The 24,947-nt window shown below is 36.4% G+C and overlaps 1 protein-coding gene across 1 annotated transcript in view; it reads right to left on the bottom strand.

The window, feature by feature from the left end:
- The window catches only part of SLC7A11 (solute carrier family 7 member 11), an 80,052-nt gene that overhangs the window by 37,285 nt on the left and 17,820 nt on the right, over positions 1 to 24,947 (bottom strand). Inside the window, exons 5-6 of the mRNA XM_047798886.1 lie at positions 22,310 to 22,409; positions 15,206 to 15,250 (exon numbers count right to left, since the gene is read on the bottom strand). Of these exons, the coding sequence (XP_047654842.1) occupies positions 15,206 to 15,250; positions 22,310 to 22,409 (145 nt within the window). The remainder of the gene's footprint in view (positions 1 to 15,205; positions 15,251 to 22,309; positions 22,410 to 24,947) is intronic.

The raw sequence follows: 24,947 nt of genomic DNA, 5'->3' as shown, positions 1-24,947 counted from the left end.
AGGAGCAACTGACAATAAATAAACAAGTAAATACATAAAATGTCAAGGTTATGAAGGACACATATGTACATTCATCTCAAGTAATATAATGCAACACATAGCACAAACATACACAAATGGGAAAAAAGCAAACAATCAAAGCAATAGTAATGAGTACTTTCATTTAATGAGATTATGAGCTGATAGGTGACCTTAATTTTCTTCTACGTATTTATTGATAGTCTAAAACTTGATCATCTATTACTATAAATGGGGAAAGGCTACATATAGTTATTGAAAATACTATGAAAATCATAAAGTTTTGACTTTTTCTAGTAAGAGACCGAATACAAAGAAAGAAATTTTCCTATCACTTGACTGAATCATTTGACCACAGCTAGAGATGACAATTTGGGTCCTGGCCATTTACAAATGGAATAAGCAAAGTGTGTCTGTTAAGAGAACTATGAGATCGAGAGGTGCCCTGGATCTGACCTGTGGAGCAGGGGAGCTGGGTTAAGAGGTAACGGACCTCTGGCCGCTGCTAAGGAAACGGCAATAATAGGAGAGAGTTAACGCTATCTTTTAGAGAGCAGGAAACTCACTCTGTTTGGTCATAGACTTGCATCATAAATGTACCAGTTTGAAAGCACCTGCATAGTCTCGAAACAGAAACGCTCTTTCTTGCAGCAGTTCGGAGTTCAGGTTGTGGCTTGGCAGAAAGACAAATCGTTTCGTGGCCCAGAGAGAGACATCAGTGAGTTCCCTTCGCAGTTGCTTTCCCCCAGCATTTGCCATTTGATACCCTCTCCTTGGCAAGAGTACAGGGCATTATGAACATCACATAGCTAAACACTTACCTACACTTAAAACACACTTAACCTTTCTTTCACCAGACTCTGAGCAGCCGCAAAACTATTTTAGAATCATGACCTCCTCTTGTTATCTATCTCATTCATTTCTTTTGTCATATTCTGGCTCAAACAAGACAGAGAATTAATCACATCTTCTATATCAATTTCTCTTTTGTCTGCCTCAGGCCAGAATATAGGAAGTAAGATTTTGATTATTTGACAATATCAATACAGAAAATTAAACATTGCCCCCCAGAGAGATATCAGAACTATTTTAAGAACCAGTCTATCTGTAAGGATGTTAGAGAAAATAAAAAAGCAATATTTCCTTATCACAGCGTTTTAGCATTTCCTAGTCATAAAGTTTCCATTTTAATCTTGCAACCAAAAGACCTTCAATAAATGACCTGGAATAGATTACTTAATTCAGCTAGCCTGGGACCTCTTTCATTACATGTTTGAATAACAGTTTTAGGAAGTTGAATGTAGGCAAGGGTTAATGCTTTTACACACTTTTAAAGGCAGTTTTATTGTTTTCTCAAATGGTATAACAGGTCACTTCTAATGAGAACATTCTCCCCTCAACTAATTTCAAGGCTACACTCTTGCCATATCCATCTCTCTTAGATTTGTATTAAAATAATACTAAGTTTTAGAAAGAGGACTGAAAGGGATCAGGATTTTAACTTGTAAATATAGACAAATTAATCCATCTCTAGGACTTCAATTCTTTTAGCTTTACAGTGAAAGGTTTGGAAAATGTGATGGCAACTTCTCTTCCAATTCTAACACCCCCGACCATTGTGATTTATTTTCTCAAAGCCAAAGTCATTGTGTTGTTAATTGTGACAGTTATTCTAATAAACTAAGACAACCACATTAGTGTGTGAACAGAAGGCGGCAAATGAATGGAGAACTATTCCTACACAGATGTAACATGAAAACTGAAACAAGTTAGACCTTTAGATATATTATCACACCTTTTGCCATCCCTCTATCCCTGAAAGAAAGACCATGACAGTAGAATCTCAGGAAAGAAGAAAAATGGCATGACAATAGCTCAACAGGAGAGACACTCTGGATAGGGGGAGACAGAAGATGCCTACGAAAAGTGCTGTGTGGCAGGCAACAAGCCAGGTTCAAGAAATGACTGCTCATAAAGTCATGCATTATAATCTTTAGTCTCTTTCTCATTTTGTTATGTGGCTATATATTATAAGCTTACCTTTTTCATATATTATGAAATAATTGAGAGCTACACTATAGACTTAATTCCATAAACTATCTTCCTTCTAATATTATATATCATACCATGTAAAACACAGGCCTTTGTATTTGATTACTGCATTCTTAACCAATTTGCATCCAGTGTTGACTATTGTTAAGCATTCGATCATTCTGTCTATTCCATAGTTATAATTTAGAGAGAGAGAGAATATGATAAAGGGGAAAATGAGAACACAGCACAGTAGTAAATAATTAGTTGGGAAAACCATCTGATCTTTTTTTTTTTTTTTTCTTTTTAGGGCCACACCTGTGGCATATGGAAGTTCTCAGGCTAGGGGTCAAATTTGAGCTACAGCTGCCTGCCTACACCACAGACACAGCAACACTAGAACCTCAGGGCAATGCCAGATCCTTAACCCACTGATCAAGGCCTGGGACCCACATCCTCATGGATACCCATAACCAGCTAAACTAGAACAGGAACTCTAAATCTTTATTTTCATTTATTTATTTATTTATTTAGCATATCCATTTTTCTTTTCCCCCAATACATTATTTTTTCTTCTACTGTACAGCATGGTGACCCAGTTACACATACATGTATACATTCTTTTTTCTCAAATTATCAGGCTCCGTCATAAGTGAGTAGACACAGTTCCCAGGGCTACACAATAGGATCCCGTTGCCAATCCATTCCAAAGGCAATAGTCTGCATCTCTTAACCCCAAGCCCCCAATCCATCCCACTCCCTCCACCTCCCCCTTGGCAACCATGAGTCTATTCTCTAAGTCCATGATCTTCTTTTCTGTGGAAAGATTCATTTGTGCCATATATTAGATTCCAGACATAAGCGATATCATATGGTATTTGTCTTTCTCTTTCTGACTTCACTCAGTGTGAGAGTCTCTAGTTCCATCTGGAACTCTAAATCTTTATTTATTTATTTATTGTCTTTTTGTCTATTGGGGGCTGCACCCATCTAGGGGTCAAATCGGAGCTGTAGCCGCCAGCCTACGCCACAGCCACAGCAACACCAGATTTGAGCCGCGTCTATGACCTACACCACAGCTCACGGCAATGCTGGATCCTTAACCCACTGAGTGAGACCAGGGATCGAACCTGCAACCTCATGGTTCCTAGTCAGATTTGTTTCCACTGTGCCGTGACAGGAACTCCTGGAACTCTAAATCTTTAAAATCTATGAGCTGGTCACTTTATAAAAGCAATGAAATACTATATGTTTTTGAAAAACAACCTCCAATGTCAGAGATTAGAAATACCTAACTCTGAGACTGAGATAATTTCTGCTTCCCATGGTAAGGGTTTCAAACAAGGTATCTTTTACCTTGTCATAATGGATTGCAAACCCCACACTTAAGCAGTACAGAAAAAAGAAACACTTTGCCCAAGTTTACAAATCCCAATCTGATTATTCCTACTGGATTGCAAATGAGCTAATGACATGATGTTTGATGACAAGAACAAAAAGTAAATGTTCTATCATTAAGTAAGCATATACTATGAGCAAAATAATGTCAGACACATCAGTATATTATTTCTGATTTTCACCAAAATTCTGCAAGATAAGCCGTAGAATATTCACTTAACAGTAGGTAAGGGAATGAATACACATTTTTGAAAGTTATTACAAAACACACACTCTCTCTCTCCCTCTTTATCTCTCCCTCCCTCCCCCTCTCCCTCCTTCTCATTCCTTAGGGAGTCAGCATAAAACTATGTATAAATGTAATTCTAACCAGATGATTGGAAATGTCCAAGGCTTATATTAGTAGACCTATCAGAGGCGATATCTCTCTGCAAAGGTAATTGCCTCATAATATACGCCTTGACCCTTGAGAAAAATAAAAGGCCACTATGAACTTCCTATATCACTTTGTACCATTTCATATCTTCTGTAGGCATATATGATAAAAATACTAAACAGGATCCAAGATTCATCGTTCAGGCTACTAGTCACCCTAAAAAGTATATCGACATCTCTATACTTCCTAGTGCCTTCCACACACCACAGAACTTGTACTTCAGTTGTCCCCAATGAATCAGATGCCACAGCTTGGATCTAGCCCTAGATATTCAAATCTAATAGTCAAGTTTCCACATAGTGGGTGACAGGCTGGCTTTACTCCCCTCATTTGTTCATCTAAACTACTTATGATTTTCTGAAATAACAAAACTTTAGTCCTCTCTAAAAGGAGATCTAGAAACTTGTCACAGACTCCCTTTATTACATCTGTGTCCTTGACACCTTTTCTTTCTGAGTTAGATCTAAGTTTTATCCTTTAGTCATGCTCCTACAGTATCTTCCATTGCCAAACTAGGTACTTAGGCATCATCTACAAAAATCACAGATCATGTTAGGGTCAACAAAATCTCAGAATTTGCTACTCTACCAAATTTGCTACTGAACCCATCCTTTTCTGCAGCTGACAAATCAGAGGGGATAAAGATGTAGCTAAATTAATATTTGAAGGTCACTAAATTAATATTTGAAGAACCAGAACTAGAAGTCAGAGCTCCTTCCAAAAGTAAGAATCTCACCATGACTGGCAGTGCCAACTGCCTTCCAGCCCAACTCTGGTCTTGTAATGGCATTGCTATTTTCCTAGCCTCCTTACCTCCCCTTTCCTCTAGAAGATCAAATGTTTGAAAATTATATATTTAACACATTGTATTTAAAATATTTCCAAATACTGATATAGAATTTCTACTGAACCTTAAAATCTAGCAAAGGATTTCTGGATTTCCTTTATATTCCTAGTATGTGACACCCTCCCCAATGATATAAACCTGGGCTGTAGTATATGCTTCCCCACATTGTTTACTGGTATATTTACAAACCTGAAAAAGAGACACTTTACATTATAGAACTAGAAGCAAACTTAGGCAATGGTCTCTTCCTCTTTCAACCTAAAGAAATACAACTAATGAATTCCAATGCCTAACCAAATTCTCTTGGTTCAGCACATTTGAATATAAATTTTATTCTAAAATTCTCTTCTCGTTTTATCTCATTTGCTTTTCTATTGGCATGGAGAATAAATGACACCATCTTTTTCATTAAAAAAAAAACACTCTCTATTTTTGAGGAGAGTATGTAAAGACTATGTTTACTCAACTTTTTTTCTCTAAGTGGCTTGTTAGGCCATATCTTTAGGCTAGAACAGTGTAGAGCTTATGGTGCTATTTGTTAGCATTTTCTGCCACATCATTTGCCACCTTGTCTGACTCTACCAACATTTCAAGTCCAGGAGGGAATTATCTTTTCCAAGATACTTGCTTTTATTAAAATTAAACATATAAAAGAAGATTTAAATGTGATTTCTCAGACTGCAACTTTTGTGTGTGTGTGCTTTTTAGGGCTGTACCTGCAGCATATGGAAGTTCCAGGCCCAGGGGTCAAATCGGACCTACAGGTGCTGGCCTACACCACAGCCACAGCAACGTGGGATCCAAGCCAGGTCTGTGACCTACACCACAGCTCATGGAGGCAACACCAGATCCTTAACCCACTGAGCAAGGCCAGGGGTCAGACCCACATCTTCATGGATATTAGTTGGGTTCATAACCTGTTAAGTCACAACAGGAACTACTGCAACACTTTAAACTGTATACAAACACACACACACACACACACACACACACACGGAAAATCCACTGAACCTGCCATCAGGTCATCTTCCCCAAACACTGTTTCACATATACCAAAAACTTGCAACACCACCCCCACCCCTGCCACCCCATCCCATGGGCTCCTGGGTCAGGTCCAAAATTCTTATGATAGAAGCTAAGGCTCACCCCACACCAGCACCTCTATCTTAACCACCATGCGTCTTCTACTCCACAATCTGTTGCTGTAGCTAGAGCAGTCTACACAGTATCCCCTGAAGCCACTAAATAGTTCCCAGCTTCCTCTTCAATAGCAAAATTACTTTTTTTTTTTTTTGTCCGCACTTGCGGCATGCGGAATTTCCTGGCAGGGAGGCACCATGGCAGTGACCCCCACTGCGCCACTGCAGTGACAACACCAGATCCTTAGCCCCTTGCACCACAAGAGAACTCTGCCAACTTCCTTAGTCGGCCACTATACCACCTGGCACACTTCTGCTCTGCCCACAAAGAGAACAACTGTCTTATAGGAAAGAACTCTGCAGCCCAACAGTCCATACACTCTATCAAACATGGATTATAACCCCAGTCTTCTCATGTATTAAACACGTGACCAGAAGTTACTCCACTTCTATATGCTTTAATTTCTCAACTGAAGAATTGAAATAAGAAACATCATACTGTTAAAAATAATCAGAAGTGCTTCACTGTAATCCATCTATTATTCAGATAACAAGTACCATTTATATTTGTAATAAATGCTATACATTTTTAAATTAGGAAAATTTATAAAATAATAACATTTAGGGGTAAACTAACACTTGTGTTCTACTGTTTTATGTCAATTCAATAACTGCTTTTCTGGAAAGAAAAATAAGAATTTAAATCCATGATACAATTATTCAGATTAATACCTTGTTTGCCAGATTTCATAAAGGAGTTTCTTGGTAACATAGGGCTAAAAATAGGTGACTGCAGTGGAAATTAAAAAAAAAATCCATTCGTTTATCAGCACCATTATCCAACAGTGGGACTAGGACAGGATGGGTGTGGGTATGCAAATATTTTGTTCAGAAGGAAAAAAAAATCTGCCAAGAAATTCATTCTGATTATGATGCGTGAGCATATTACCACCTGAGGAAGGTTAGAGACTATTAAATAAAAAGCAGTTCTCATCATCTTCTGAACCTTTTAACTACTAATAATTGGGTACTTTGCTGATGATGCAGAACAACTTTTCAAGCTGATTAATAGGTCATGTGTGTTGAAAAGACACCCCTGTTCATAAAACAATTATGCTAATCCTCTAATTTTTTCCAAAGATTGTGAAATATTCTAATCTTTGAAGAACATAGGTTTGGGTTGCAGATGGTGTTTGTATATTACTTGTCAGGATCATTAACATTTTTGATTTTCACATATTTTATCCTCACAACCCCATGAGAATTGTAATATTGGGATTATTACCCTCTATTTAAAAGGGGAACACAAAGATTCAAAAGCAATTTAGAGGTCTGCCCAAGGTGAAACATCTAGTTAAGAGGAAACAGCATTACAATTTTTATTTTCTGAACTAGTGCTATTTTTGAAGACTCAGTAAGTAAATATTTTTACTGTTCACAAAAGTAAAGGAAATGTTTCTTCACTAAAAGGTCTCAACTTTATTGGGTACATTTTAGATGTTCACATTGTTGGTACTATAGCTTTAGCTTGTACCATATAAATGCAAAAACTGCTCATTTTCTGAGTAAATCAATAAACTGAGTCAATGTTTGAGTATGACTAGACAAAGTTATCAAAATGACTTCAGTGCATGGCAAGTGCATATGTCATGGTCTAGGTGCATCTCTTCTCTGCCTATAAGGAATAATATGGAATATTATTCTACTTTGTGAGAATCTTAAATAACATTGAATCTGAATGAATATCAAATAGCAGTCCATGGAGTAGATATGAGTGGTCTAAGAAGTTTTTCACCAAGGACAACCTAGAATGTAAAATTTAGGTATGAGCCACTTCTTGGGTACAATTATTAACTTTCAAACCCAGGCATAGAGAAGAGTATCTTATTTGCATAAATCAGAATATGGTTGAGGGAAGCTACTAAACTGTGAATGCAAAACAGGAGAGAATCTAATGACTGACATTACTTCTATTGCAGAAGGTATTTCCTTTCAGCTAAGAGGATTCTAATGCTGCAACATTGGTGTTTGAGAAACTAAATGACATTTGAATTATATCTATTATAGTCAAGACATTTGATCCAACCTATTTATGCCAGCCAACCAAAAATTTATCAACATTTGAAAGAGTCATAGAAATTAGTAGCTTGCTAATTAACATATGCAAGAAAAATATTGGTAGTCTAACTCAAAGAAGTTATAGTAAGTTTCTCTTGGTTTTTATATGACATATATCTGTCTAGAGATACTACAGAGGAGATTCATACATGTTGGGAAAACCTAGATTTGATAGAGTCCAAGTTCCCCTTTGAGTTCTGAAATGTGTTAATTCTACTTATTACACCACTTGTGGTCTCTTGGTTTATGGATAATTACTGGGGACAGAAACACAGGATAGAATTAAATCAGCCACCATTATGCTCCTAAAACATGAGTTCATGATTCTAGGCTCAAAACACAAACTTTGATAAAATTAAAATTTAGAAACAACTACTATAAAGGACATAAAACAGTCAAAAGCATTGACCTTCAAATTTTTGCTTCCTAAGGGGGTTAGATTCCTTAAAATTAAAAAAAAAAAAAAGAAATCTTGATGATTTCCACAAAGCACTTGAAGGATTAATATCTGTCTTCTTTGATTACTGTGTAATAAAATAACAGTAATCCTGTAATTTCTGCACCAATTATTTGACACTTCAGCCTTACATGAACAAACTGTGTTTGAGCCAAATGTATTTTTTATGCATATGTGAAGCTGAGAAATGCAGGGATTTTGTATCCCAGGGTATATCAACCTCATGTTCCATTAGGGAGAAATGGTTAGGTTGCACAAAGGCAAGGAAGGGTAACTTGTTGACCTTGTTCTCTGAACATAGAATCCTTGCTTTTCTGTGTTATCTGGACAAATGCTAATCTTTGGTCAGCCTCAGTGGCTCGGCTGGTATAATTATACTTCTATTGTGAAATACACTGAAAAATAGATTTGCCAAATCTTTATATATATATATTCCCAGAAGAAATGCACAAAATAGAATGGTTTTAATTTAGGTTTTCAATTTTTTCAACAACTGAAGAGAAGCACTGTCACATACTAACATAATTCCATCAGTGCTTTGTCATTAATAAAGAGATGTCTCATTTTGTCAAATCTTTGTAAACTTGTACATAGACGCAATTTTACAAATTAACTTGGGTAGGAGACATCATTTTAAGAAATTCATTTGGCAAATACTTTGGCAAATTCTGTTTAACAATTCATATCATTCCTATATACATTTATTTATAGTGAATTATCTTTTTGTAAAAATTAGTTTGCATACTTTAAAAATACATATCACTTGGATATTTGTAAAAGACATTTTGAAAATATTCTAAGAATGTAGATAACATTACCTTGTAATAAAAATATCACAAAATATACTACTACTGTAATCTGCGCATTTATAGTCAAGATCTTATATGCTTTTTTTTAGCAACTATTACATTAGAAAGCTACAAAGCATATCAAAAGAAAGATTTGTCTCTCACAGAAAACTACATCCTTAAGAATGTCAAAATGTGGAGTTCCTGTTGTGATTTAGTGGTAAACGAACGTGACTAGTATCCATGAGGATATGGGTTCAATCCCTGGCATTGATCAGTGCGTTGAGGATCCGGTGTTGCCATGAGCTTTGGTGTAGGTCCCAGGAGTGGCTTGGATCCTGTGTTGCTGTGGCTGTGATGTAGGTCAGCAGCTGTAGTTACAATTGGACCCCTAGCCTGGGAACTTCCATATGCCACAGGTACAGCCCTAAAAAGAGAAACAAAAATAATAATGTGCCAAAATGCACATTAAAGACATCAGGTCAACTTTTAATGTTTTGTCATGCAACTTTGCTACTGCACATTTAGGCAAGATTTTTTAATTATTTAATTTTTCTGTGTTTTTAATCAGGTTTATAGTTTTATATGTCCTACAGCAACAGGCCTTGTAAAATGCTATAATATTATTAATAAATGCCTTAATACAAGTCAGTAAGTATAAAAACCACACACACCAAGAATTTAAGCCTAAACCATCTGAACTAAATGGAAATAACATGATTGTGGACCATTTATTAACCACTGTGATCAATCACATGACCTTAAAGTCTTTGGGCATTTTTCCCAAATCAAGTTTCTCTTCTTCTAAGTTATCATTGGTACAAGGTGTGATGACTTTCAGGCATTAATTAATATAAATTGGAAGCAGGCAAAAGTATTAATTAAACATGACACTCTGATTATTTAAACCTTCTATTAAAGTTGATTATTCAGAGCATGCTGATAGCCTGCTCTTCAACAATGACTGATGATATCAAGCTTTACTGACTTCCTCCTGGTCTACTGTTTCCAACCCTTCAGAACAGAAGGAATAAATGAAGTGAGAAGAACAGTGCAACAGGTTTAATAGACAAGACTGACTAATCTCAGACCTCCAAGGTCAAAGTAAAGCAATCCATTTCTTGGCTTTCATCAACACAAGACATGATTTATCCATCTGAGAGCAAGATTACAAACATTATACATCTCAATGATATGTTCTTTGCACCCTGTAACTTTTTGAACAATGATAGATTGCACAGTCTCCACAAAAGTAATGTCATAAAGCAAAACTCAATGTATTGGCAAATAAAAACACTGATTTTTAAGACTAAATGTACACATTAGCAACTATTACCACTACACACTTATTTGGGAGGGGGGAATAACATTTTAAAATTCAGATATTCCTTGGCACACTATTACCTTCATGGTCCAAACTTGGAATTCATACTCCTCAAAATACAATTCTTACTCTAACATATATTTTTTATGGATCCAGTCAATGCTATCAATAATTCTTAACTGAAATGCTTTTATATTACTATAAAATTTCAATAATAGTCACTGTGTTTTCACATAAAAATGTTAAATGCCCCTTAAAGGATTACTATGCCGATAGATGCAAAGCTACTCTTAGGGAAAAAAACACAAGTTGTAAGAAAGACAACGGAGGAGTTCCCTTCATGGCTCAGTGGTTAATGAACCAGACTAGAAACCCTGAGGATGCCGGTTCGATCCCTGATCACACTCAGTGGGTTAAGGACTCTGCATTGCTGTGAGCTGTGGTGTAGGTCGCAGATGCAGCTAGGATCCTGCATTGCTGTGGCTGTCGCTGTGGCCAGCAGCTGTAACTCCAATTGGACCCCTAGCCTGGGAACTTCCACATGCCATGGGTGTGGCCCTTAAAAAAAAAAAAAGTGAAAGACAACAGGAACATTTTCTAACATTATAAATGTAAGTATATAACAGAACTTTTGCCCAAAATTTTAGTTTAGTGCTTTACGAGCTTTAAAGAATAGGTCAGACTTAAAAGAAGAAAGAAGTCAGGAGCTAGTTACTTCAATTCCGTTAAGCTCCCAGTTTCCCTCTCACTTGTTACATTAAGGAACTGTTCTATAAGTCATATTCATAACAGCAGTTCCAAAATTATTCCACAGAGTGATTTTAGCTAATTTGAAAGATTTCCACTGAAATTAAATTAAATGTAAAGGGTAGCCAATTGTGATCATGAAACCTTAACTCCACATTCTATATATATTAAATCACATTGCCATTTTCACTGATCTAAATTAATAATCCCCTTTTCTACTGGATCACAATTTGAGGGAAATTTTATTGCCTAGGTGGAAGAGGATAGTAAAAAGTGTTGTGTCTTCAGCTAATGATTCATTTCACCAGCTGCCAGAATGCTGCGCGGTATAGCACACCTGGACACACGCACCAGTGGCTGATTGGGAAACACATTTATCTTGGCACGTCACAAAGGAGATGGAATTATAATTATTCTCCCTTGTAACTAAATATATTTTGGAGCTGTATTTCCCTAAAAAATAATACAAATTACACATCTGGACGAGGTCCACATCATTTTACCATCTGTTCTCTGCATTCAATCATCAATATTTCCCAAAGCATCATCTGTGATTAAAAAATAAGACTTAAGTTTTAAAAGACCTGGACTAACGTCAACATTTCAGGGAAATGTTATTTTAAAAATGAAGACATTGAATAAATTGCTCAAAACCCTAAATTTCCCTGGTTGACAAATATGCAATACAAATTTAACCTTTACTTTCCATTAAGGGGATTTTGTAGCTTTCTCACATTCTAATTTTGAGTAGATAAACGTGTGGTCTGAGTTTTACATAGAATTTTCCATGCGAAATTTGAATATATGAGTATCTAACGTAAAAGTACAAAAAAGTATCAGAGGTTTCTTCTTTCAACTAAAGTCTTGATCTAAAAATCCAGAGATGTGTAGTCTCTTCTGAGAAGTTCCTTAGTTTAAGAGCATAAAATATAATTTTAAATTAAAATTGTTCTAGGAATACTTAATGAAAATTTCACAATCATGTTTTCCAGAAAATGAAAATATTTCAGCCACTGTAACCAGTGATAAAAATCTTAGTCTTATACAACAGGCTTCAATGTGGTGTGAAATAATTTTTTGTATTTCTTTCAAAAACCCTGAAGAAAGAATTGCTTAGGATATGGAAACTTGGGTGACACTTTTATGTAAGTAATATTTGACCTTGTTCCTAAAATAAGGATATAATAATAGCAACAACCAATTATATGCAGAGATTAAAAAGTAATAGTCTCTAATCTATATACATTACACATGTCAGCTCATTTCTACAACCCAGTGAGGTCAGTGCTCTCCCTTTCTGAAAAGAGGAAATTTCTTTGCAACAACAACAGAAAACACTAAATCAATACATTACTGTTCTTAGTATTTGTATATATTGATTATGGACATTATCAATGTGTGAAACTAAGGCTCTTAAAATAAGAAAAAGAAAGAGGGAGAGAATCCTTAACTGCCATACCACCCTGGTAGACTGCATCAGAAATTCAAATCAAGCTATCAATGGCATAGTTTTAAATATGCTTAATATTCATAACAGTATTGTTGTACATATTGAAAACCAAAACCACGGTTAAATTATTAAATGACATTAAAAGAGAATATGAACTATCCTTATACCACTGATATACCATATAATAAATATTACATTACAGGTCACATCCAGAACCCTACAGTTTGCTATATTCTCTGATATTGGATTTAATAATAGTCCCCTTTAAAATGTTTTTAGATAGAAATGAAGACAGTCATAAACCACACAAATATCTTTCACACAATGGAAATTCAATAAATACTTTATATAAAATCTAGTAAGAGGAATCTTTCCTCTGTATTGCCATTTCCACACTAATCATCCTCAAAAATAAAAAAACAAAGCAACCTATTTTTCTCCGTAGTCAGTGGATTTAGAATCATAATGTAGTTGCTCATTTCAAAGCAATGCTAGAAAGGAGTTCCCATCTTTGCTCAGCAGAAACGAATCCAACTAGGAACCATGAGGTTGTAGGTTCGATCCCTGGCCTCACTCACTGGGTTAAGGATCCAGTGTTGCCGTGAGCTGTGGTGTAGGTCACAGATGTGGCTCAGATCTGGCACTGCTGTGGTTCTGGCATAGGACGGTGGCTACAGCTCCGATTCGATCCCTAGCCTGAGAACCTCCATATGCTGTGGGTGCGGCCGTAAAAACACAAAAGACAAAAAAAAAAAAAAAAAAACCACAAGGTAATGCTGGAAAGAACTAGTTCCTGGTAAATACTATGTTCTCTCCCACAATTCCAGTTATAAATATGAAAACAGTGATGTAAATATACCATATTTCTCAATAAAATAACTTTTAACATGTTTAAAATTACATAGTGATTTTCATGGCAGTTAAATCTGATAATATGAAGTGCCATTTTAACCTCAGTTGCTGGTTTGTGTGTTCAAAATTCTGACAACCATAGTACTTGGCAAGATCTAACTGGCTTACTATCTTCCGATATACTTGCTGCCAGAATTTCAGTCTACCTTAACTTGAATTGTCAACCCTTAGGCATGTTGTCTGATGTCCAGGCTACTTCACACTGACTCACCTTTGTACTTGTTTGCCTTTCTTGGCAGTCAGCTCCTTCCTCTCCCTCTCTCTTTCTCCTTCTCTCTCTCTCCCTCCCTCCCCCTATGCTTACCTATGGAACACCTATTCATAATTTGAGACTCTATATAAGCAACATCTCTCTAGGTAAATATGTCTTCCTTTCATTTCTGTCAAATTTGGAAAATAATCTACTCTGATACCAATCACACCACATTACAATTATTTACTTACACATTTGACTCAATGACTAGACAATAAAATCTTTTTTTTTTTGTGTCTTTTTGCTATTTCTTTGGGCAACATATGGAGGTTCCCAGGCTAGGGGTCGAATCAGAGCTGTAGCCACTGGCCTACGCCAGAGCCACAGCAATGCGGGATCCGAGCCACATCTGCTGCCTACACCACAGCTCACGGCAACGCCAGATTGTTAACCCACTGAGCAAGGGCAGGGACCGAACCCGCACCTCATGGTTCCTAGTCGGATTCGTTAACCACTGCACCACAACGGAAACTCCGACAATAAAATCTTGAACACAAGTCTTATTCATCACGTAGGATGAGGCACAAGAGTTGGAATGTGGTAGATGTTTAATAAAAGTTAGATGATTAAATAAGTTTAAAATTCTCCAAAGTCTTTATCTTACACTGTATCATATAAAATTTCCCTTTCTGGCCATTGATTATGTGATTTTCCTGTATAAAATCAAGTTTTTATATAAATCATCATAATAATTCACTGTTCAAAGTTCTAGGTTAAAAATAATTCATTCTGAAGCATTACATAAATCATCATCAAATCATCTACTCATCAAAAGGATCAACAAGAAAATGTTAATAGCAGTCATCCAGCGACCAAAATTTACAAGTTCTGATAATACTCTGCAGTTGTTTACAGTTGTTCATAACTATATATTCATTAATGACATTATTCTCTTTAGTTGGATAGGTATGAAAAATGCACATGAATTATTAGAAATAATCAACTTTCAGAGTTCACATCTTATGGACATGTGTGTGTAGCCAAGAATCCATGTTAAGTTGTATGTACTATTTTATAAAATAAGTTACCTAAAGTATAACTCTATGCCTTTATGCTTTTAGTTTATCAGATAATTTCATACTGGATGTAGAATAGACAATAAAGTTATTTACATCTAATTTATGATATAATCAAATAAGTTTTACTTGCCCAAGAGAATGATAACAATGATGATAATGAGCAAGCAAATTAGTCCACACTGAATTCCTTCTTTAGGTCCACTTTATCAACTACGTAACTGTACATTTTATTCCTTATAAGTGTATCAGAGTAAATATGGCTACTTACTTTTCAGGATTTTCCACTTCTTCAGTAACAAAGTTGAGATAAAACCTAAAATGTCATAAATGAATTATAAACTATTAACATATTTTATAATCATCCAAAGTTTCAAATTTTAAATATTTAAAATCAAATCAGAATTTTAAAAATTTTATCAACAAATAATCTAAGATGAAAATCTCTTATCACCAAAAGCCCCCACAATTCATTTTTCTATTAAACAGTATTTAAGGAGTTCTCTTATTTCATAGCTTTTTTTTATAGATGTATAACATACAAACAGTAGAGTGAATAAGGCTTTATGTATAACTTGATGAATTTTTTACATATTTATAAACCTATGTAACCAACAAAAAGATCAAGAAATAAAATATTCCTAGTACTCTAGGAGGTTCCCCTCAAGCCCTTTCAATCAATATCATCTCCGCTACCCTCCTGTAAAGGTGACCACTGTTCTGAATTTTATCATTGTAGATTAGTTTTCCTCATTTCATTGCAATAGATTAATACTTCTTTTATAATTATTATACAATATTTATTCTTTGTGTCTGTCTTTTGCTGGAAGTTATGTTTGTGGGTCTCATCCATGTACATAGCAGTAATTCATTATGTTTTGTTGTTGCTTTTCCCTGTATGAATATAATACTATGCATTCTACCACAGATCAACATTTAATTTTTCCAATGTATAACTAATATGAATATAGATACCATAAATATGCTTCTATCCTTTTGGGGATCATGCCATCATTTTTCTTGGACATCTACTCAGAATATGATCACCAGGTCACAGGATAGATTTATGTTTGCTGTCAAACTATTTTCCACCATTTTTGCATTCTTACATCAATGTGTGAGATTATCATGTGTTGGTCACTGGGGAAATGAAAGTAGGAAATATAGAATCTCTCTCCTCAAGGAGCTCATGGTTCCTAGACTGGTTCATAGAATCATATGATACAGCACATAAGCAATGCTGGAGCATGCCCAGGTTACCATGGGAACTAGGGTGAGGTTTCAACCAGACCAGCAGTTCACAGATTTACGAGAGAAGGCATCACCCAAGCTGATTCTTCAGACATATTTTACATTGAGCCCTGGTGAAGTGGTGTAAAGTGCCAGATACACCAGGGTGTGAGCAACAGTTTAGTACTCTGCAGCACAAAATATGTCAGAGCAATGGGAACAGAATATAAGTACAAAATGGCCTAGGGCTTCTGGGAATCCAGATTTTAGCAGTGGTGACAGGTCAATCAAAACTTGTAAGGCAATAGAAGTATGACAATAGCATTTCTTGGTTTTAGAGAACTGGCTTCCTGGATATACATACACAGAAAAAGCAAGTAGGAAATCAAAATGCGTTAAAAAATAATACATTCTAAATTTGCACTCACTTCTTCCTTTCAATTCACTGTTCTCCCATCCCATTCAAATAAGCTCAAATCCTAAGGTAACTGTGCCTCAGGCATTATAGCAACTAGCAGGTTGCTATTTTTCTTCTCTCTCTTTTTTTGTATATTTAGATAGCTAATTTTAGGCTTATTGTTAGTCTTTACACTTTTTGATAACTAAAGTACACAATAATTTGAGTACTTCTCACAAGTTGTAAACACTTTTGTGGTCTCTTAAATGACAAGAAACATTCTAGGCACAGGGCAGCTCACTTTCAAGTCCCATAGGATTGCAAATACTACCCTCACGTTATGGCCCTAGAGAAATTCAGATTCTTTCCCCCACTTTATAACTCAAGTCATCCCACCAAGGAATGTCAATTGCCTTGCGGCCTTGACTTCTTTTTCCACTATGTGAACTGCCAGAGACCCTTTAAAGCCCTTAAAATTTTCTTTCAAGGTTCCATGATGTAAAACCGAGGCAAATTCCTCAAATAAGCAACATAAATAACTGGATCATGAAGATGGGAAAACTAAGGGATCATAATGGAGAGCGAGACATATAAAGTCAAAGACCTTCTCTCTCTTCATTTCAGAAGCTTAGGAGATTTCCACCAAGTAAAAAAGTCATATTTTTCAATATACTCTTCAGTGGGCTTATTATTCCTTTGAAAATAAAATAGTCATTATATAGGTACACAGACGCATATAGGTACAAATTCTCTGTAATCTAAAAGCAAATGGCTGGAATATTAGCCTATCACTCTGATATATACTTAAAGTCTTTTATAACTTAAAGATGAGAAAAGCTGTGTTATTCCATCTTTATGAAAACCCCATTTAAATTCACAAGTAGGCAGCTGACATTCACGATTGTTTAAAAAAAAAAAAAAAAGACAACAGGGCCCAAAACAAAGTCACATATGCTGTGACTCATGTCAGCACACCAAAACTTAACTCACTTAAAATCTCCAACCTCTCAGAAATGGAATCTTAAACCAGTCAATTAGGAATTGCACTATTTAGGTAATCTATTCAAAAGACCCCTGCCATCCTCTAAATGAGAGTAACTTTGCAATAACCAACTTGTCTTTTTGTTTAGTATCACTTCCTTGTTCTCATCCGCTTCTGCCTGTAAAAGCCTTTCACTTTCTACAGCTCAGTGGAGCTCTTTTCTATCTGCTAGGTTGGATGCTGCCAATTCATATTGATTTTTGCTTGAACTCTTAAAAATTTTAATATGTCTCAGTTTGTCATTTCACAAGGTTAAGGTGTCTAATATTTGAAGGACTATGTTCTAAGTAGAAACATTTGAATATCTGAGGCAACAGTAGCAATAAAGGTAAGCTTAAAGAGTTAGCAGCCAAGAGTATTTTTTAATGACTAGAAAATAAGTTTCTAAAAATAGAGGTTGTAGTTATACCAGGAAGGCAAGCAACAATCAATACTTATATCTGGAATATGCACTCTGAGGGATCTGGTATGATTGTTATGAGCCCAAGGCAATGGGAATTACAGGAAGAAAATGAAAAAAAAAAAAAAAAAAAAACCAGAAACCCCCGCAACCCCCCCCCCCGACACACACTTAGAAATATTTCCAGGCTTCTCACTTCAAAAATAGGCAGTTCCTTCTAAATAAATGTTTTAGAAACTGGTCTTTTCCAACAATGTTGAGTCAAGAAAGGAAATATTTATGAAAAAAGAACCAATTCAAATATTTGCCATAGAGAAAAGGAAAGGACTTGGGACAGGGTCAGGAGGAGAGGTGGGAAGAAGAAAGCTTTTTATTTTGGTCCAAACATTCATATCTTGTGGGAAATACACCGTTATGTTCTCCTAGTCTCCAGCAATGCATCCATAGCATCCTCTTTGCTTTACATCTCCTCAAATTCTTTAGAGAATGTTCACAAGATCTACTGTTTCAGTTTCTCCATGATTGTGTATAAAAGGCACTGCAAACCTGGGAATGCATTCCAATACCCAACTATGTGAATTATTTTAAAAAGCTTATTCTTTAGATTAGATTGTACACAATGCTACAAAATAATCCCAGCAGGTGCTTTAGAAAGACTAAATCCACTGAGGATAGGATTTAAAGGGAAGAAAAAAAGATACCAAAAAACTATTTTCTATCGCACAGTTGAAAAAAAAAAAATCCCACCAAGCAATATTTAGCTTTGGATCAGGATATGGGACTGAAATTGGTTGCGTTCCCCTAGGCCACAAGGGAGCCTGGCAGACATATTTCTCTGAATGCAGACATTGGCAATAATATTAAAGTTGTTCTGACCCAACTCTGTGACCTGGCTGGGTTAATGATTTCTTTCTCCCTAATCATGTTTCTGTGAGGGAGTTTTCATCATTCTAAAAAGGTCCAGCACCTCACAGCCAAAAACCCACTCTATTCAGATCCAAGGTTCAGCAGTGTTTTGTTTTGTTTTTTTTTTTTTTCCTATTCAATATGTAGGAGATGACTTGCTAACAGAGCAAGGCCTCCCAGACAACAGGGATCTTGCTGCTTTTACTTACACCCTGGGTGGTTCAGTTCTGAAGACAATAGCTGCTTTCTTTCTTTCTTATTTGCAATGGCCCCTGTGCCTTTTTTTTTTTTCCCATCAAACATTGTCTGGGCAGCATCCTAGGGAGTGGAGGCTCATTTGAGGTGCCCCATCTATAATTCCACAACCCAGGCTTCTAATTCTATCATGAAAGACAAAGAGAAGTCAAAGAGGCAGGATCACATTTGGAAACAGGCTAAATATGCCCTGCTTTGGGAACTTTTTTGGTTTCTATCTTATTCCATTTATATCCAGGTATTAATGTTTCCTCTTGAACTCCAAATCAACAGACTATTTCTTCTAAACATAGCTCCCTTTTCCTAAGAGTGATGGCCACATGTTATCAACCAGATTATTTCTACCTGTCCACAAAGCAGCACTCAGGTATCAGAACAGCCAGTTGGATAAGTACAGTTAACTTATCTGCCCTCTACACATACTACATATATCAGATAACGTTTCACTTAAATTCCTAGCTTTAATTTCTCATATTATACGATTCAACCCACTAGAACATAGGAAAATCAACAGATTCCTGTTCTTTAAAATAGAGAGGACCTGAGGATTCTATGGGTAAAAGTATAAATAAAGGTTCATGTAAACTCTGTTGACCCTGTAAACAGAGTATTGAAATAAATTTCAAGGCCCCAGATGGAGCCATTCCCCAAATACCAAACCAACTCTGGGCTCTGCATTTATCTACTTGTTTCATGCTCATTTTCTATTTTTTTCTTCTTTGTTCCCTATTCTTCATCCTATAAAAACTTCCTGTCCTCCACTCCATTTTGCAGTTCTTCAGAGTCTTGTTTGTATCACCTAAATTGTCTCTTTGAATCATTTTAACAAGAGTAATATTTGGATTCAATGTCAACAAAACTCAAGATGAATAAGATAATCTATCAGCCCTCCAGAGCTTACAGAAGTAGAGAAGATTTGCTCTGCATAAAGCGGGTGACCTGAATATGCAGCATTTGAAGTAGTTGGCTAGAAGAATATTTTAAGATTCCGTGGGAACAGATGCATGGTGCTCACAGGCACAAGAAACTTCATTCAACAGAATTAATCAAATCTCCCTTGTGACTATCTCCACATTCCACATTACTGATTGAATATTGCTGAGCTTCCAAACCTTGGCTCTAGCTGAAAGCTTTTGCCACCTCCCCACTTGTTCTGGCTTCTCCTGTTGACCCTCCCAGAGCTTGGCTGTGGCCCCAGGAAACTGGAGCTCTGACCCAGGCTGAATAGCTGTAGAATAGATGATTTTGCTGCTAACCCTGTGATCAAACTCCATTTTATTTTCCGTTCAGCACCACATTGTGCTTTGGACAAGAAGAAGATGACTTCAAAAATACTAAGACTATTGCTTACACATAATGGCTATCGAAATATTCTGGGAATACATAAATATTTTATGCTTAATCTATGATCATCTAAGACCTTCAAACATTTTGCTTCAAACGCCATGTTAAAATTTTTAGTTCCTGTACTCTAATTTACCACTAGTGCTGTATTTTCATGATCCAATGACATTAACAGGGTAAAAACTCCATTTATTTTAAAATATATCTTGGGAGTTCCCATCATGGCTCAGTGGTTAGCGAATCCGACTAGGAACAATGAGGTTGCAGGTTCGATCCCTGGCCTCGCTCAGTGGGTTAAGGATCCAGAGTTGCCATGAGCTATGGTGTGGGTCACAGACGTGGCTTGGATCCCAAGTTGCTGTGGCTCTGGCGAAGGCCGGCAGCTACAGCTCCGATTAGACTCCTAGCCTGGGAACCTCCATATGCCGTGGGTACAGTGCTAGAAAAGGCAAAAAGACAAAAAAAAAAATATATATATATATATACACACACACACACACACACACACATACACACACATATTTACATTCCATGTTCCACTAAAGAACAAAAGGAAACTGTATTTGTGTTTGAAATGCACTTATATAATTTTTGAGCTAGTGTAGTCTGTCATTATTTTTGGCTTATAGGACATTCTCACAGCTAAAACTGTACAGATGCAAATGCTCTATGAATAAAATGTTCTATAAATAACCACAAAGAAATATTGCTTCTAATTACTCCAAAACAGTGAAATTTGATTTAAATGCAATTATTTTGATGTTTAAATAACACTCTTCTACCCACTGAGCGTTCTCACAAGAGTCACTTCAACTAAATCTTACTAGATCAATAAATCTAATTAGGAAAAGATCTCACTCACAATCACGAGTATTATTATTCAAGTTCCTGAACAAAGCAAGACATAAATACAAAGCTGTGATGCCTCAACCAGAACAGCATTACAGTTGGACATGCATTCAAGGAATTGTAGATGTGGCAATTTTAATCATCTTTGCTGCATTTTTCTTTTCAAATGTTGAGGAAATTTTAAGGAATTTGTAAGGTCCTTTGAAATGTAATAGATGATCCAGCACACCTGAGTTCATTATCCTGCTTTCTCCTTCCTGCCTTTAAGGAAACATCTTACCTCCTGGAAACATCTTTATTTCTATATCTGAATTATTTCTTTCTCATGGGAAGATGGAGGAAAATTCATTAATTGCTACTTGTGTACACCCTTGAATCTTCAGCTGGAAGGCTTTTTGACAAGCAAAATACTAATCTTTAATTTCTTGCAATACTATTGTGCCCTTACTGATACATTCCTACATATGTGGTTTGTACTGGTTCTTCTTTATTTTTCTTTTTCGGCCTCACCCATGGCACATTTAGGTTCCTGGGCCAGGGAACAAATTCAAGCCACATCTGTGACCTATGCTACAGCTGCAGCAACACCAGATCCTTACCCCACTGTGCTAGGCTGGGGATGGAACCAGCAATGCCACAGAGACAAGCTCATTAACCCACTGAGCCACAGGGAGAACTCCTGTACTGGTTCTTATGACCCAGCATTCAATTGCTTTTTATATTATCAAGCTAAATATAATAGTTGCCTTGACTGGAAACCTTAGTGATGTTTGTGCTAAACTGTGTGTAATTGGCCTGGTAAAGGGAGCTGCACCATCTTTCTCACTTAAGTAAAGTGCATCACACTGGATTATGGCTGTTCACATTTGCCTAGTACCTTGCTTGATGCTTAAAGTATTTAAAAGGATTAATGGACTATCCAAACCACCAGCTGATAGAGATAGCAACTTACCAGCCAGCATATGCATACATTCCATAATAAAAAGCCAGTGGCAATCCCATAATACTTTCATCTCTTCCCGAAAAGGCATCTTTAAAGTGTTGTGTTTGCCCTGCAGTTAGAATAGAAAGATTTAGGACTTTTCAAAGAATTGCTTATTATTCATTCTTTAACCACAAACATGAACGGGGGGAGGGGGGAGGTTGGGGTGAACTACATAGTTTTGGGTCTAGATTTCTTACTCTCTACTCACTTCCAACTTTATCTATTAATGCTACATCCATTCGAGAGAAGAAGTCCCCAAAGTATATGGACTGCCACTAAGACTACTTCATATTTCTTTTAACAAAATCATGGCAAAGCGAAAAAAGGCCTTTAAAAAACAATCCCTTGTTTAAATGTACCTCTACTCTTAAGAGTTTGACCATGAGAGAAGTCTCAACTGCAGTTTTTGGGAGTATGATATAATTCTTTAAAAATGGTGAAAATTATTTTGGGAAGAAATAGTCAAGGGTCTGATCTCAATAAGGAGGTGACATGAAACACAGAAGCACCTTCTCATATAATTTTAACTTTCTCTCTGCCTTTTCCTTATAGTTCACTAGATAGCAAGAGGAAAGTCTGTGGAACAATTCTGCTCCCCACCCCCACATATTTCCTAGTGACTGATACTACCAGCCTACAGCTAACTTCACTCTCCAACAGCAGAGTTGTGCAGAGACCACATGGCACACGGCATGCAAAGTTGAGAACATTTACTCTTCACTTGTCAGAGTAAGCCTGCTGACCTTTTCTTAGAGGATGGCATGCATTCCTTCTAGAAACACAGAAGCTGCCCTGAACTCTAAACAGGTTTTAACACATTTTGCATCAACGTGTGGATTGAACATTTTTACGAGTCACATTTTTTCTCTACTTTATAAATCATAAGAGGACTTCTCTTGCATATCTCTTTTGAAGAATTGAAAAACATAGCAATTCAGATTTTTAGTCAACCAATATTCAAAATTAAGCAGAAAGTCTCTATTAATAGCAAATTAGATTACCCAAATGAGAAAGGTGACTGTTTCCAAATGAGTCTTCACATAAGGAAATAAAAGGGGGATGGGAGGGAGATGATTGGCATGACCCTCTCTCTTCAGTCAAATCTCAGTTTTTGTCTGCAGTGTCTGAGCAACAACAGATTTATCAATATTATGAGGAGGTTTGAGACCAAAACTAGAACATCCAATTCCAAAATATAGTTCTTTTTTTACAAATGATACTGTCAATTTAGAAATATCTATTTCACTAAAGCTTCTCTGGGTCATCAAAGAAGGAAAATGTAAATACTGGGACCCAGATAAAAACATATGTTGAACATAGCTTTTATCATGATCTGTGGCATCCTTGGCCTTAAGGGTCAATAGTCCTAGGAGTAAAGTACTGAATAATCAATAAAAGACACCAAACTTTGTAAAGACTAAGTCCCAAGCACAAATCGCAAAAAGGGTCATTTTGCATGTGTTATAGAAGAGAGGCGATTCTAAGTTTCAGAAATATTTTGGATACATAACAGAGGTCTCAGGGAGATGAAAATTATTGTATCCAAAGGAAAGTTTAACAAACCCTCATAAGAGAATACAGAACATACAGCTATTTTCCAGATCTCATTAGATTCGAAATAAATGCACAACCTGTTATTAGTGAAGGAATACACTTCTCTTCCTGAAGTTCCATATTAATGTGAAAAATATGTGATAAGTTACAGATAAAGAAAATCAATATTTTGTGGTAGTAGAGTAAATACACCTGCTAAGAAGGCTCTCCAAAAATACTTAATTTACTTTAAATGTGGAAAAACTCTCAGGTCATTGCTCTGTTCAGTAAGATATATAAGGAAACCTGGACACATTAAGCACTGGTATTGAAACTGAGCAGGACCCTGTGGGGCCTTCCTGGGGACAGACCTGCCATGGCCCCTGCCTCTTGTTTATAGAAAAGATTTAGCCTCCTAGGCCTTTCCCAAGTTACAAAGAACAATTTTAATCAGAGAAGTGATAAAGTGCAGAAACAAAGGAGAGTAGTCAACTAAGACAAAATAGTAATAGTTTAGCCATAAAATAAAGTCAAGGTCCTTTAGTTCCTCCTCAAGGCCTATAAATAATATCCTCAGTCATATCCTTGTATCATTTTAAAGACGCTAAAACCCCCACCAGGTGAAGAAGCTATCTGCATGATGACCACAAACATGTAGCCCCTAAAACTTCCTGGAACCTGAGAATTGACAATGCTGACCTCTGTGACCTCACCTATTACCTCATTATTAACCAGTCAGAGAACTACTCAAGCTGATCACATACCCCAGGACACTCTCCCTCCATACTGTCTTTAAAAACCCTTTCCTGGAAGCCACCAAGGAGTTCAGATCTTTTGAGCCTGAGCTGCCCATTCTCCCTGCTTGGCCCTGCAATAAACACTGTACTTGTCTTCACCAAAACCTGGTGTCAGTAGATTGGCTTTGCTGTCCATTGGGGAAGCAGACCCAAGTTTGGTTTGGTAATAGCATAAGTATTAAAGGATAGTTCTATTTTAAATGTCTAAAAATCCAAAAAATATATCATAACCTCTACTCTCAAGAACTTTGCAATTTAGCAATATTTGGGCAACC

Source organism: Phacochoerus africanus, chromosome 10 (genome assembly GCF_016906955.1).
Source record: "Phacochoerus africanus isolate WHEZ1 chromosome 10, ROS_Pafr_v1, whole genome shotgun sequence".
NCBI lineage: Eukaryota > Metazoa > Chordata > Mammalia > Artiodactyla > Suidae > Phacochoerus > Phacochoerus africanus.
Note: the sequence above shows the minus strand (reverse complement) of the source record. Positions and strands in the feature narration are given on the sequence as shown.